At 53.0% G+C, this 15,419-nt stretch overlaps 1 protein-coding gene across 1 annotated transcript; it reads left to right on the plus strand.

Moving 5' to 3' along the window:
* The first annotated feature begins 12,709 nt into the window (after positions 1 to 12,709).
* On the plus strand, positions 12,710 to 14,980 carry TMEM185B (transmembrane protein 185B). Its single transcript, XM_077861364.1, has one exon. The coding sequence runs from the start codon at positions 12,803 to 12,805 to the stop codon at positions 13,853 to 13,855; it is 1,053 nt and encodes a 350-aa protein (XP_077717490.1). The 5' UTR covers positions 12,710 to 12,802; the 3' UTR covers positions 13,856 to 14,980.
* The last annotated feature ends 439 nt before the right edge of the window (positions 14,981 to 15,419 follow it).

A 15,419-nucleotide genomic window follows, 5' to 3' on the forward strand; every position in this document is an offset into this window, starting at 1 on the left:
GGGCCTGGCACGGAGCAGGAGAAGACGAGCATTATTGAGTACCTACAGTGGGCTGGCCACTTCCACGAAGGCCATCACAAATAACGCTCACGACAAATCCATGACCTCAGAAGAGAGGGCTTCAGAGCAGAGTCATCATGGGAGAGCTAAGTAGGCAGCCAGCTGTCCAGAGGGAGGTGGAGCTTGAATTGGGCTTCCAGAATGAAGAGGATTCTGGCAACACTCAAAGGAGGGAGGGAGGAAAGATGGACAGCATTCAAGGCAGGGGACACGGAGAGAAACAAAGGCCCGGAGGTGGGGAAGCCCCAAGAAGTGACTGGCCAGGCAACATAGGACCATTTAACAGAGGAATCGGGGATGTAGCTAGAGAACTCTATCAGGACCAGAAAGCCTGGAATGACAAGAAGAGCACCCGCCTGCCATGGAAATGGGGAAGCTTCTGGGTAAGGGTGAGCAGTGTTTTCAAGAAGGGGAACCCTGGTTGACAGCCTCCATGTCCAAAGCCTTCCCAAAAACAGCTCTGGGAGGCAAACCCACTGTCCCAGTCCCCACCTTCCATGACTCACCTCTCCTCCTCCCAGAGGCCCTCCCATGCTGGACACTCCTTAGCTCAAGTTTCCTCGGCCCTCTTCTGGTCACTGTGTGACTGAGCGTGCACACACACACACACACACACACACTTGTGTACACACATGCTCATGCCCTGGCAAGCTAAAGGTGCAGCCTGTCTGCCTCTTTCTCTGAGACCCCACCCAAGATCTGCACACAGCTCTGATTCCTAATAACCTCAGCTCCCTGACTTGTTGCAGCAGAAGCACCCAGAGCTCCACTGGTCAGCACAGGGGAGCACATGCCCTATTGACTCTCGAGAACCACACAGAAGTGATGAGGGAACCAGGACCATTAGCCCAGGGCCTGATGAGGCCTCCTGTCTCACATAGGCTGCCGACCCTCTCAAAGGAAAAGATCCTAACACAGAGGAAGGTCCCAGATGGTTACAGTTTGGGGGAAGCCCCCAGCCCACGCTCACTGTACTTGCTCCTGCGTGATCGCAGCAGAAATGTGATTCGTGCTCTGGCCTCCCTGGTCTCCGATCAGCCCCAGGGAGCCTGTGCACACCAGACTCTTTGTCTGTAGGGCCGCGAGGCAGAAAGCTCACTACTGCCCCTGACCCCCAAGGCTCTTGCAGGTGCTTGGCTCTGACCCTGACCGACACCTCAACCCCTGAATGGACCGTGTGATCCGGCGTCCTGAGAACGCCCATGGGCTGAATGGGGGCTGTTACCTGGCGTGCAAGGGAAGTGGGTCTGGGAGAATTTTTGAAGACACTCTCTGAAGAGCCTCTCACCCTGGATACTCCCCCTCTGCACTCAGGAGGGAGGACGAGAAGCAGCGCAGGGGGTCCCGTCCCACTTGGCAGCAGCCAACCGTGAGCCATAGTTACGGCACACAACCTGGCTCTTTGGTCTTAAGTGATTAAAGACTTGGCCAAACCACCGGTCAGACAGATTTCCCCCCAAGCCTCACATTAATTGGTTTTTGGATCCTACAACCCACGCTGCTGAGCCGGAGCTCCTGGGTGTCCCACGGAGGCTTGGATGCCGAGGCCCTGACCCTGAGGCCAAAGCTGGCAGACACCTGGGCTGGGCCTGCCTGTGCGGCGAGCGAAGGAAAGCAGCTCGGCGGCCCTGCCCGAGGGGCCTGGGCTGCTCCACTTGCAAGTTCAGGGAGGCCCCGTGGGACAGGCGCTGGGCCGGCCGCCCCGGTGGCCACTAATGAGCGGATGTGTTCTGGGCCATCTGCTGTGGGTTGTCTCCCTGCGGGCGGCTGCAGCTGGGCGGGGGGAGCTGCGTGCCTTGCAGCCTCTGCCCTCCTCCTGGCATGAGCCAGCTCAGCCTGGCCTCATCTGCAACCTGTCCTTTGGGCTCCAGCTCGGCAGAACACGGCAAAGGGGGGCAAAGCTGCCTGCTGCCCCCCTCCTTCTCCCTCTCTCCCTCTCTGGCGTTCCTGGAGAGGCAGGAGGTGATCAGAGATTTTAGTTACTTCCACATCATGCTTGGGACATAATAGGTGCTCAATAAATACTACTTTCTCCTCCATGGGTGATGAGAGGCCACACACAGATGGGTCAGAGCTGCACTCTGGAGCCGCACCACCTGTGCACTCCGGCTCTGCCGCTTTCTTGCTACCTGAGTTTGAACGAGTCACTACCCACCGTGAGCATCAGGGGGCCTCACGTGCTAACATGCGCACCATGGTGCTATGTACTGCGGTGACTGCAGTGGTGCCCGGCCCACGGTACATGCCATATAAGCATTTGACATTACTTATCTTAAGGGAAGAATCCAGCTGTGTCCACATGAGGGATTGAAACAAAATAAAAACTTGAATCCAGTCTTAAGGGGTAAGGACATGGGCCCCCCAGGTCCCCACTCTGACCAATGCCTCTCAAATGCCATCTAGAGATGGGGTCCAGGCTCTGAGAAGTCATAGACAATCCATGTGTTGGCCCCACTACTACCTTCCTTGCCAGCCACACAGGAAATGTTTCTGTCACACAGTGGCGGGGGTGGGGGTGGGGGGAGCCTTTAAACACAGACCAAGTAGTAAGTGACTTTTCCCACCAAAGAGACAATAAAATCACACTCCCTCTCCAAAGCTGCACACAAAACGCTGATCTTGGCGGAGGTTAGAATACAGCCTCTGGAAGAGCTCCTCCTCATCCAAGGGAGAAAGGGATCAGGTTGGAGAGGAACCATTGCAGCTGGCAGCCAGCATTGCCCAGAATCTGTTGAAGGGAATCGGTGGATAAAGATCGAAGATGGCAAGATCGCTATAAAAATAAGTGGCCCCTGGGTGGCTCAGTGGTTGAGCGTCTGCCTTCGACTCAGATCATGATCCCGGGGTCCTGGGATCGAGTCCCACAGGGAGCCTGCCTCTTCCTCTGCCTCTCTGTGTGTCTCTCTTGAAGAGATAAATAAAATCTTTAAAAATAACCACCTCTCTCAATAGGAGAATGGCTGACAGTCGCCAAAGGCTTCCTGCTCATCAGGATGGGCCTGAGGCTTGCCAGGCCTGCAGTTGGCCGATTTCGAAGCCGCCCTTTGGGGTGGTCTTGACCCACACCCCCTTTTACAGGAAGGGAAAAGATGGGTGCAATGAGTAAGCTTCTTGCCCAAGATCTCGCAGCAGGTGAGCAGCAAAGGTGGGCATCCAGACCAGGGCTGCCTTGCATAAAACCCAGGCTGGAAATCACAACTCTGTGCCCTAACCAGAGGCGAGGCGCCTCTGTGCCACACACAAGGGCCCGAGGCCAGCAGACAGAGGCAGGCGGGGACAACGAGAGCCACATGACAGTGTGCCAGGGCTCCGGAAGAAGAACGACCTGAATCTCTGCCCTCTGTCAGTTCTGCTGGGCTGTTTGCTTCTAGGGAGAAGGACATGAAGCCAAAGGCCACCACCTGCCACGTGCGCTTAGAAGCCAGACTTGAGAGGTACCCGCTGCCGGCCAGACCCACCCCAGATCTAATGCCTCCACATCCCCGTAGGTCCCCATTCAGGTGGGGGGATGAAGGAAAGAAACGAACTGACGATTACATCCAGATTTCCACGCTGAAAGGCGGGGACGGGATAGCAGGGATTACAGCCCCTGCTCACAGAGATACGCAGTCTGCTGCTTGGATTTGTGCTGCCCATGACAGGAATGTGGATTTCAATGCTCTGAGCAAGGTCACGAGGAAAGGAGAAACCCAGCCACTCAGGAGCGTGTCACCTCCTTACCTCCCGGTCGCCCGGCGACTGGCCTCACCCACCTTGCTGCTCCTGGTGGCTGTGACCTGTGATGGGCCAACCGACCCCATGCTCTGGGGGTAGGGCAAAGTCCCCTCCCCAGGTCCCTGCAAAATCCTGGGCACCGCCTAAATTATTACCTCAGAAAATAGGTTCTTAGCCACTCACCTCTCTGGTCACCCAACATCAACACACACAGACGTTTCTTAATGGTTAGAAACTGGCCCAAGGCACCTGGGTGGCTCAGTCTGTTAAGCATCTGCCTTCGACTCAGGTCAGGATCCCGGGGTCCTGGGATCCAGCCCCACATCTGCTCAGTGAGGAGTCTGCTTTTCCCTCCCTCTGCCCCCCCCCCCATTCATTCATTTTCTCTCTCAAATAAATGAATAAAATCTTTAAAAAAAAAAAAAAGAAACCAGCTATTATAAAATAATTTTTAAAAAACAACTTGGAAACAGCTGTTTGCCAGACATCTTCCAGGTGTTTTTCTAGATGAATGTCCATTCTGAGCAGTAGCGTGGACGGCATTCCGCTATTCCTTGCACCGCTGTAGAGACCAGACGGTAGAGTCCAGGGACCTGGGTTCAAATGTCGACTTGCGCTGGGTCTCCAGTGGCCCGAGCCTCCCCCTTACGGTGGGCAGCCTGCCACACAAACGGTAGCACTTCTCCCTATCACGCCCTTGTCATCATTCTTCTATTTAACAGTGAAAATCGTTCTCTTGCCTCCTCTTTTCGAAGCCCCTTTTTGCCAGAAGGGGGAAATGGAACCCTCTATTTGCTTCAAAATGCATTCTTGGTTTTTTGTCAATTAAGAAAAAAAATCTTCAGATCTCTGCTCCCCACACGCCCAACTCCCTCCTCCCATATAATCTATGGCATTGCCTTGTGCTGACACATCTGCTGTCGTGGTACTTGGGGTCATAAACCATTTTTACGGAGTTTTTTTAATCACTCACTTAGAAACTGTAAAGTAAAACCTCTTTCTTCACCCCCCCCCCCCCCCCCCCCGCTCTGTAAAAGCACTTAGAGCTCAACAAATGACCCATCTTCATGGGGGAAATCTGGTGAGGCCGGATTTGCAATAGGAATTCATTATGTGAACAGTAACTCACCACCGCAAAGGCTCCCTGAATAAAGCTGGGAAGTTTATAGCCGCTTCGGGCAATTTGGAAAGATCCTCAGTGGTGGTAAATAACGTTTATGTTCTTACAGGAGAAAAATCCAAGACCAGCAGGAACTGTGCAGAATTTCATTTTCTTTCTTAGGGAGGGAGCTGCTGCTCCATGAGAAGAAAGGGTTGCTTGGTCTAGGTTTTAACCTGTGATGTATCTCCGGCCTCGGAGATGTATTTCCACTTTATATTCAGATGATCCGCGGTGAGAAAGCAACCCTTGTCTCCTCCCCTCGCAGACGATGTCCAGAGCAGGGCACTGGACAGTGCTCAAGATTTATTTCTACCCAGAGTGGTCCTGAATTATGGTTCTGTGGCAGGAGCAGCATCAGGGGAAGCTCCCTCTCTGACGAAAGCAGATGAGCTCTGGCCTAGATGTCTTGACATGAGATCCATGCCCCCCACACACACACACGCACAGGGCATCTGGTGGGGATAGAAACAGACTCTAAGGGCTAAAAATGTTTCTCGGGGTGGGGGGCACCTAGCTGATAGTTGTGAGACCTGGCTGCACACTGGGGTAGTTTAAAGAAATTTGGATTTGGGAGCCCACCTCCAGGCGTCTGATTTGGTAAGTCTGGGTGGAGGTCCGGGGATCTGCCTGTTTTTTACCAGACATGCTGCATTTGGGCCTGCACTGGGAGACCCCTCCTGACCCACCCGGCCCCCTTAATTTATAAAGCAGAACCGGGCCCAGGGTGAAGTGAATCAGGTGCCAGTTACCTGAGTTATATTTATTTTAGTTACATAAGTTCACTTTTATTTTTTATGTATTTATTTTTTAAAGTTTAAGTAACTGCACATGCAACATGGCTTGAATTCACAACCCCAAGATCAAGAGTCACGTGGTCCTCTGACTAGGCCAGCCAGGTGCTCTAGTCCACTTTCAGTTACAGGCCACCTGACTCTAACACAGATCTGAGGGTGGCTCACCCCCTGCCAGGCACTCTTCTCTCCAGCAGCAGCTTGGGGGGTGGAGGGAAGGGGATGGGCAGAGGGCGGGGGATTATGTTCAGACGATGATCATCTCCTAAACATGCCAGCCTCATATCTCTACTACCTCCCCTCTGTCCTGTGAAGCAGCTGTCATTATCCCCATTTTATGGATGGGAAAACCTAGCCTCTGAGAGCCTGAATCATTGGGCTCAAGACACACAGCTGGTTAAATGACAGAACTGGGGTTTAAATCCAGGTGGTCCCTTCCTTGGCTCCTTCTGAAACACAGTGTGAGCCCCCCAGCAGTGGTCTTGTTTAGAGACCTGATCACCTAGCTGTCCCTCAATCTTCACCCTACAGCTTATGTCTGATGCTTCTTTTTTCTAGTTTCTAGTTGACTTTTAATTGCCAAGAGCCCAGTGACCTCTGGTTCACTCTCTGGCTCTTTCAGGGTGGTTCAGTGTTTCATGTTTGTGTTCTTTGACTACCCAGAAGAGTAATCAGTCCTTGGCGACAGGGGCCACAGGGCCTCACATACACTGGGGCCAAGCAGAGGCCTGGCTACAGCCTACAACACACTTCAAGGCGGGTGGCTTGAAGCATATGTGCAGGCCCAGGCTCCCCAAGTTACATCTCCTCATGAAGGTATCTATCCAACACACAAATTGATGACAGCCCCTAGTGCAGCAATGGTCTGGGCTTTGGGTTTGTTTGTTTGTTTGTTTGTTTGTTTTTAAGATTTTATTTAGGGATACCTGGGTGGCTCAGCAGTTGGGCGTCTGCCTTCAGTCCAGGGCCTGATCCCGGAGTCCCAGGATCGAGTCCCGCGTCGGGCTCCCAGCATGGAGCCTGCTTCTCCCTCTGTCTCTCTCTGTGTCTCTCATGAGTAAATAATTAAAATCTTTTTTATAAAAAAAAGGTTTTATTTATTTACTCATGAGAGACACAGAGACAGAAGCAAGCCCCTGTGGGGAGCCCAATGCAGGACTCGATCCCAGGACGCCAGGATCATGACCTGAGCCAAAGGCAGATGCTCAACCACTGAGCCTCCCAGGTACCCCAGGGTCTGGGAGTTTGAGGAACAGAAAGAAGCTGGCGTGGCCACAGGAGCCCAGCAAGCTGGTAGGATGAGATGAGAGGGATAAGCTGAGGCCAGGCAACCAGAGCCTTGAAGAGCATGGTAAGGCATGTGGATTTTCCCCAAGAAATGAGAAGCCACTGAAGGTTTCAAGTAGGGAATGCAGACTCTTGTGCCCCATGTTGTGCTGTCTGCCTCCTGTGCTGCTGGGCTGACAGCCCGTCCAAGGCAAGAGCTCCAAACTATGCACAGGGTAACTCCGGGGGCCTGGCTCCGAATGACCTGCAGAAGCATATGCCTGTCAGTGATTGTCTGCTACTCAGCCCCAGTCCAGGAAAGAATAAAGAACAATTCATAGTGCAATTGGGATTACAATTTTACAAGTGTCCATTTCTGACCCCCAATTAAAACCTCATTCATCTAGAACACTTTACCCACGAATTGCCCACAAATCCAGGTGAGAACAGGACTAAGGATCACCTTTGTAAAACAAAAAGATTCTATGCCAAGTAAATTAATAGTGCTAAGAGAAGTGCTGGAGAAGAAAGCTGAAATCACACATGTAAACTGCTTAAAATATTTAAGTGGAACCGATTTAAATGCAAACAACTGATAACTGAATTATCCACCATTTGTTCAACAATATTCCATAACTCAGAAGTTTCCCATCCATACCCACACAAACACAAAAATCAGTTTGAATTAGTAATACTTAACTCTATCTAAATGCCTCAAATTAAATTTCCCAGTGCTCCGCTTATCACACTTCTCCACATTTGGAGGTTATCGTGGTTGAGCCCAAAAAGACCACTGACCCCGCAGGGGGCAACTTGCACGTCAAAACCAGTCCTGGTTTTCAGTTGGCTTTTAATTTTTTGCAGCCCTATTCCTAATTTCTGTGAATTACCCTACAGAAATCCTCTGAATGGGCAGGCAGCTGTGTGTAGTAGGAAAGACCATGGAGCCTCTTATCTCAGAGAAGAACGGAAATAAGCCCAATGGGAATGGGTGAGTGGAATACTGGGCAATCCCCTGGTGTGATATTGCAGAGCCGTTCAGAAGATGCTCAAGATGCATTAGTGGTATCTGAGGAATGTTTCTAGGGATGGCAAATCATCACATATCACCACTGATTATCAGACACGCCGCGATATCATGTAGCAGGAAGGCAGGAAAAAATATCCAGGGTGGGTTATCTAACAAGAGGTATCTAAGTAAAGGAAGCTAGAACCCCAAAGGGCTATTCCCCAAATGCAAGGGGGTTGAAAAAGCCCTTTTGGGAAGCAAGTATGTCTTATCCTTGCCCCGAGTGCAGGGAGGGAACAAAGTAGCCCTTGAGAATGTGAGGAAGCCTGTACTCACACAGGTTGGAGTCCAAACACCTCCAGCAAATGCTGAAACTGAATTTAAATTTAATGTAAAGTCTTCTCAAGTTGGCAGTGCCCCCAGGGGACTGTCAGAAGCCATTGGGAACCCTCTTTGGAAGAGGGGAGTTTTCAACAGGCTGACGGTGCCTGTAAAACACCATCAGTTGTGCAGTGCTAGATCCAGAGATGTTAGAATGTGAAAATAAGCCAGTCTTAGGATTAATGTTAAGCAAAAAGCAGAAGAAAATGGCACGTGGGCAATGACACGTTGTAGAGACTACTAACTGGAAGGAAATACAGTAAAATGTTAACAGGGATTTTCTGCATCTTAGTTGTAAGATTAGAAGGTTGTTTTTTTTTTTTTTCTTTTTTTAAATGACTACATTTTCCCGATTCTCCTAAAGAGGCTATGTGTTTAGTGACCATACAGGAAACAGAGGAGAAATAAATCAGGGTGATATAAGGAGAGAGGGGGTGACTTCAGGTGGGGTGGTCAGGGAGAGCACCCCGGAGGAGCTGACACGCCAACTGAGAAGGAGCCAGCATTGGAGAAGCTGTAGGAACTGCTCATGCTGCATCCCATGTCAGGATGGAGCTTGAATCACAAGGCAGATGCCTGAAACCTATTTGTTAACTGAATACGGGAATTAAGCAGTAGTTGCTAAGTCTCAACGGGTCCCAGCCAGAGTCTGCAGTCTCTTCAGTGGGGCCGTTCTCACCAGACCAAGCTGAAGAACAGGGCCAGGATACCGGCCGGACCGACGGCAGGGCTCAGCAGAGAACTGTGGTCAGGGTGTCGGGCCTCAGTTTCCCCACCCAGAAAATGAGGTTAGTGCCTTTGCCACCAGAGCCCCTCAAAGTCAGCTTCCGATGACCCAGCGCTTCGAAATATTGAGCCTGGTGCAAGCATGAGGGGCTGGCAAGCTCCAGGAGGTCCTCGCGAGGGCCCAGGGACACTTCCCTGCAAACCTGACACCCAGGAGCTTTAGACAAGCTGCTTTGCCTCACACAGCTGACCTTGCTCCACGCTCAGCAAGGGGAAAAGATGCCGCATCAGCTCCAGCTCCAGCTCCAAACTTCCTGGCCGCTGGTGCGCAGGCCTGAGCTGGATGCCGCAGAGCCAGAGAGGAGACACGGGCCCTGCCCTCGGGAGTCACGGTGCACCTGGCGCAGGGGGCGGGGGGGGGGGGGGTGGATCACGATGCCCCCACGTGTGACTGACCTATCACACAGCAGGGAAAACAGGCCAAGAGGGGCTCACTCCATCTGCTGCCCAGGCAGAAACAATAGCTGCCAAAGGGCTACAGGAATTAGGCAAATTCTGGGTGTGGGTACATTGTTTCATTTTGTCCTTACAAAGTTGTGAGGTTATCACCATTTCACAGATGGGGGCCGAGGCTCCATTCCTTGTCAAGGTCACAGAGGTTGGAGATGGCCAGCGCGTGAGAACTCCTGCCTTGGCCTGAGGGGTTCTGGAGTCCATGCCCCTAGCCCACTGGCACCCTGACTGGTGTGTGTGTGTGTGCGTGTGTGTGTTGGCAGCAGGGGAGGCAGAAGGAGGGGCAGGAGGCTACCGCAGGCAGGGGCAAGGGGCCAGGGGACCGTGGCTGAATCCCGAATCCCACCCATGTTCCAAGTGCTCAGGGGAAGTGGCTCAGTCACCCAGGTGTCAGCAAGGGAACCCGGCATTGTCACCCTGGCCTGTGTGTGGAGGGTACTCAGCAAGGGCTCCCTGTGGCTCTCCCAGAGCAGCAGCCCCTCATGGAGCTCAGAGGAGGAAGAGCCACTCTAGGCCAGAATGGAAATCTAAAGATGCCCTGGCTGGCTCCATCAGTAGAGGATGCGACTCTTTTTTTATTTTTATTTTTAAGATTTTATTTATTCATGAGAGAGAGAGAGAGAGAGGCAGAGACACAGGCAGAGGGAGAAGCAGGCTCCCGGCGGGGAGCCTGATGCGGGACTCGATCTCAGGACCCCGGGATCACAACCTGAGCTGAAGGCAGACGCTCAACCACTGAGCCACCCAGGTGCCTCAGAGTATGCGACTCTTGATCTCAAGGTCGTGAGTTCAAGCCAAGGAGCCTACTTTACAAAGAATTAAAAAGAAGAAGAAAAAAAGAAAAAGCCCCGGCATTCCCATGGGTCTTCTGTGCATGCAAACACTAACGGAGATGATGCTGTAAAGGGACCTTGCAGATGGAATGAAGTTTACAAATAGGTTGACTTTAAAATAGAGAGATGATCCTGGGTCATCTGGCGGGGCCCAGTGCAATCCCATGAGCCCTTAAAAACAGAAAAGGGGAGGTGCCTCAAACTCAAAACTCCCTTCCTGGATGAGAAGCAGGCACCAGTCTTAGAGGAGCTCTACAGATGGGAAAACACACTCTCTTCACCACAGAGCTGGCAGCAGAGGCCCTGAGGTCATCCACTCCAGGGAGGAGGCTGGGAAGGATTTCTGACTGCTCCAACAGGGTCCAGAGGACCTGGCTCTGGCCCCCCTTCCTGCAGAGCTGCCGGCAAGCCCTCCCCTCCTCAGGCTTTACATTCCCCCGTGTGGTAGTATAAACAGCTCACATTTCTTTGAATACAAACTGCTTTCCATGCATTGATTCATCTGACCCTCAAAACAAGTCTCCGTGATTTTTTTAGCCCATTTCATAGTTGAACAGGTATAAAGGTTTTGAATTTTAAGTTGTTTTAACCAGCAAATCCCTTCTTAAAAGTAAACAGTGAAAGAAAAACCAACATGTAAAACAGATTAGAGCAACTCTGGGTGGGGGAAAGGCTAGAGCCCCACTTAGCTAACATCCCCCCCCCCAACAACAATGATGCCCAAGGGGTTCTTTAGAAACCAGGGGCCCTGAAGACACATCTAAGAGGCCTGGTGGGACTCACTGGTTGGGAGTTCCTCCTCCAGGACCACCCAACTGCCTTTAGCTGACGTGGAAGGTGGAGAAGTCGTAGGGAGATCTTTGAGGGCTATAGGACTGTCCACATCACACCACGCTTCACGAGCATCCTGATGCTGACCTGGAAAAGCCAGCTTCTGGATCTGGACCATGGCCCCTACCTCCTGCAGGAAGCCCTTACTGTTACCCCAAAGAGACCCTGACTGACTTGTTTCTCTGATGTCCTTTCCCTCAGACCTGAGGATCCACATTCCATTCCTGCTGCAAGGGGTGGACCGCATGGGACGGGTGGGGATCTGAAAGGCAGAAGGATGAGCAACCGGGGCTCTGCTGGGCAGGTGATGAATGGAGGAGAGGGAGGGACTTGGGGGTCTGCCAAGTGGGCACGAGAGAAGGGAGTGCCCCAAATCGCAGACCTGCTGCAACATGGGGGGCCCATGAAAACCACCCAACGGCCAGGAAAGCCGGGCTGAGACAGACCAGGGTGCATTGCTGAGGTCTCTCAGCTGATGGGCGGCAGAGCCTAGACTAGAACCCAGACTTCCTGACTTCTCGGGTCCAGTGCCCTTCTCCCAACATCGCGCTGCGACGATCGGATCCAGGCAGGGCGAAATAAGCAAAACTGAGGATTCGAGGCTTAGAAGTCTGCGTTTCATTCTGCTCGGAACCTGGCAGGTGCCCTGGGGCAGGAAGCACCTGCTCCCGGAGGCTCTGCCTGGAGGGGGGAGGCGGGGGGCTGCCACCCGGGCGCTGTGCCTCGGCCAGTTCACAGGCGGCGTCCGGGCAGCGCCCGCCCCACCGCGCGGCCCTCCCTCCCCCTCGGCGCGGGGTCAGCCCGCTGCCTCCCGCACTCTCGTCTCCCCGCGCACGCCCCGCCCCGCGCTCCCGGTAGCGGCGCCCACTCGCCCGCCCGGGCCCTCGCCTGCCTCTCCCCGCTGCGGGTGCCGGACCTCCCGACGCGGCCCAGCCCGGGAGCAGGGGGCCGGCGAGGGCAGGACCCGGCGGACCGGCCCCGCCCCTTCCCGCCCCTTCCCGCCCCGCCGGGCCCCGCCTCTGGGCCGGCCGGAGGACGTGAGCTCACGCCCGCCTCCCCGCTGCCGGCGCCGCCAGGAAGCGCCCGCCGACGTCCGCCGACCGGCCGGCGGGGGAGCCAGCGGCGCGCCAGGCCCCGCCCTCCCCGCGCCGCATCCGTAGCCGCTCCCCGGGTGGGGGCCGAACGAAGGCGGGCGGCGGGGCCGACGCCGCGCCCCGCTCCCAGGCGCCGCGCAGCCCGGGGCCCGAGGGGCGCAGGCGCGGGGGCAGGCGCAGGCGCAGGCGCACGTCCGCCCCGCGCTTCCGGCCGGGCCACGTGACCGCGCGCGCACGTGTTCCGGCCGCTCGGCGCCGCGGGTCGGGACCTCCTCCGGGTGCGGCCGGGCCGCTGCCCACCGTCAGCTCCGGCAGGCGGGGCGGGAGGCGGCGTGTCCCGGAAGCGGCGGCGACGCGGCGCCCCCGGAGCCGGGCGGAGCCGGGCGGAGCGGCGGGCGCGGGGGGCTGGCGGCGGCGTCGCCATGAACCCCAGGGGCCTGTTCCAGGACTTCAACCCGAGTAAGTTCCTCATCTACGCCTGCCTGCTGCTCTTCTCGGTGCTGCTGCCCCTCCGCCTGGACGGCGTCATCCACTGGAGCTACTGGGCCGTCTTCGCCCCCATATGGCTGTGGAAGCTGCTGGTCGTCGCCGGCGCCTCCGTGGGCGCGGGCGTCTGGGCGCGCAACCCCCGGTACCGCGCCGAGGGGGAGGCCTGCGTGGAGTTCAAGGCCATGTTGATCGCCGTGGCCATCCACCTGCTGCTGCTCATGTTCGAAGTCCTGGTCTGCGACAGGGTGGAGCGGGGAACCCACTTCTGGCTGCTGGTCTTCATGCCGCTCTTCTTCGTGTCCCCAGTGTCCGTGGCCGCCTGCGTCTGGGGCTTCCGACACGACCGCTCGCTGGAGCTGGAGATCCTGTGCTCCGTCAACATCCTGCAGTTCATCTTCATCGCCCTGAGGCTGGACAGGATTATCCACTGGCCGTGGCTGGTGGTGTTCGTGCCCCTGTGGATTCTCATGTCGTTCCTCTGCCTCGTCGTCCTCTATTACATCGTCTGGTCCCTCCTGTTCCTGCGGTCCTTGGATGTGGTCGCCGAGCAGCGGAGGACACACGTGACCATGGCCATCAGCTGGATAACGATTGTCGTGCCCCTGCTCACTTTTGAGGTTCTGCTGGTTCACAGATTGGACGGCCACAATACCTTCTCTTACATCTCCATATTTGTCCCCCTTTGGCTCTCTTTGATAACTTTAATGGCCACGACGTTTAGGCGAAAAGGAGGCAACCATTGGTGGTTTGGTATTCGCAGAGACTTCTGTCAGTTTCTGCTTGAAATTTTCCCCTTTTTAAGAGAATATGGGAACATTTCCTATGATCTGCATCACGAAGATAGTGAAGATGCGGAAGAAACATCAGTTCCAGATGCTCCTAAAATTGCTCCGATGTTTGGAAAGAAGGCCAGGGTAGTTATAACCCAGAGCCCTGGGAAATATGTCCCCCCGCCTCCCAAGTTAAATATTGATATGCCGGATTAAACAGCTCTTCTGGAGAGCGCCCATCTGCCAAACAGGAACCGTATAGACACATGCAAAATCCACCCTCCTTTTGCCTCTTTGTTCACCCATCCCAAACTTGGAACTGAAAATAGGCTCCAGACACCATTATCTCATGCCTTGTTTGAGATTGACGCCTGTCAGTCACTCATCAGTATGCACCATAGATGTAGGAGGTTATTTTAATATATGGCGCTGTGTGTGTGTGTGTGTGTGTGCTCACGCGCACGCGCGTCTGTGTGTGTGATGTGTGGTGTATACGTGTGAGAGAACTTGCTTTCCAGGCTGGTGCTTTAAAAGCTGGCTTGGGAGCAGTCAGTTGAAGAGGAGGTCCTCAAATGAAATAAATACACAGCTGGGGTTTTTTTTTTAACGGTTACTATGCCTATGGAAAGTATTGTTTAAAAGTATTTTTATACACTGCTAGTCTCAAGTTGTATTTCAGATCGTGCCTGTTGTGACATAATAGCAAATGTAAAGAATTCTCTTTCCCACCACTTGTTTATAAGCCTTAGAGTTATTTTTAGTGTTCCTACTGTTAAAATAGTTTTTCTTTGGGCTTTGCTGATACTGGTCTTTAATATCAGAAAAGGTGAATTTTTCTAATGAAATGAATTCATGCATATGATATTTATATGAATATTTTAGCAATGTAATATATATTATGTTGAATTCTAGTTCTGTGCATTACAATGTATTACGTTAAAGTATTTTTTTAAGTTTATATGTGAAGGTACGTGTCTATTGTAGATGTCCTTAAAGATTGCATAAACCAATAATAGGTGCCCAATGTAAGATCCTCTCAAAGTATTAGGTGTGAATAGGGAACCAAATCCCACGCATCTTAATATTCAGGTATTAGATGACTCAGTCTACACAATTTTAAGGTCTCTGTTAGTAGAGGGAGGAGCCCCATCCTTTGGGAGGACATGCTCCAGAGTGTTACCAGGCCATAAGGTGACACTGTTATTTAGTACCTTGAATTTTCCCACATGGTTAGTAACACCTCCTCAGTGACAATCAGAATTAGCAACAGGTGATTTGTTCATTAAGAGTCTTAGGATATTACTGGGCTATAATAATAAAAAATGTTACTTGTCACCAGAATGCTGAAGAGAGTGGCTTTAACCAAAAAATGGCCAACAAGATCAGGTATTATTTCAAGGGCCAGACTTTTTCATCTGTCAGCAATAGGGAAAGAATAGTTGAGGTTATTTTTAAAAGAAGTACAGGGTACTAACTTAGTGACTTAGTGGTACACCAGGGAAATCGGAAAGGCAAAACCCAGATTCTGGGAGAATAGTGTTCTCCTGATTGAGAACAAAGAAGTACTTTCAAAAAGAGGTTGAAATCGAAAGTGGTGATGTTATCACTGGAGAAACGGAAGGAAGGAATCCATTTTTATCATTAGCAACTTAGTGAAAATGATCTAAATTGGTAGCCATGTGAATGAAGTCAATAACTCGGTTTACCAAGCGAGGAGCCTGCCAGCAACAACAGCTAGTCCCAGGAGCCTGGCTTCCTGAAAGCCCGAGGATGCCACAGC

The sequence above is a fragment of the Canis aureus genome, chromosome 20 (genome assembly GCF_053574225.1).
Source record: "Canis aureus isolate CA01 chromosome 20, VMU_Caureus_v.1.0, whole genome shotgun sequence".
Classification (NCBI taxonomy): Eukaryota; Metazoa; Chordata; class Mammalia; order Carnivora; family Canidae; genus Canis; species Canis aureus.

Coding starts and splice junctions, on each gene's coding strand:
- TMEM185B (XM_077861364.1), top strand. CDS start 12,803: ATGAACCCCAGGGGCCTGTTCCAGGACTTCAACCCGAGTAAGTTCCTC.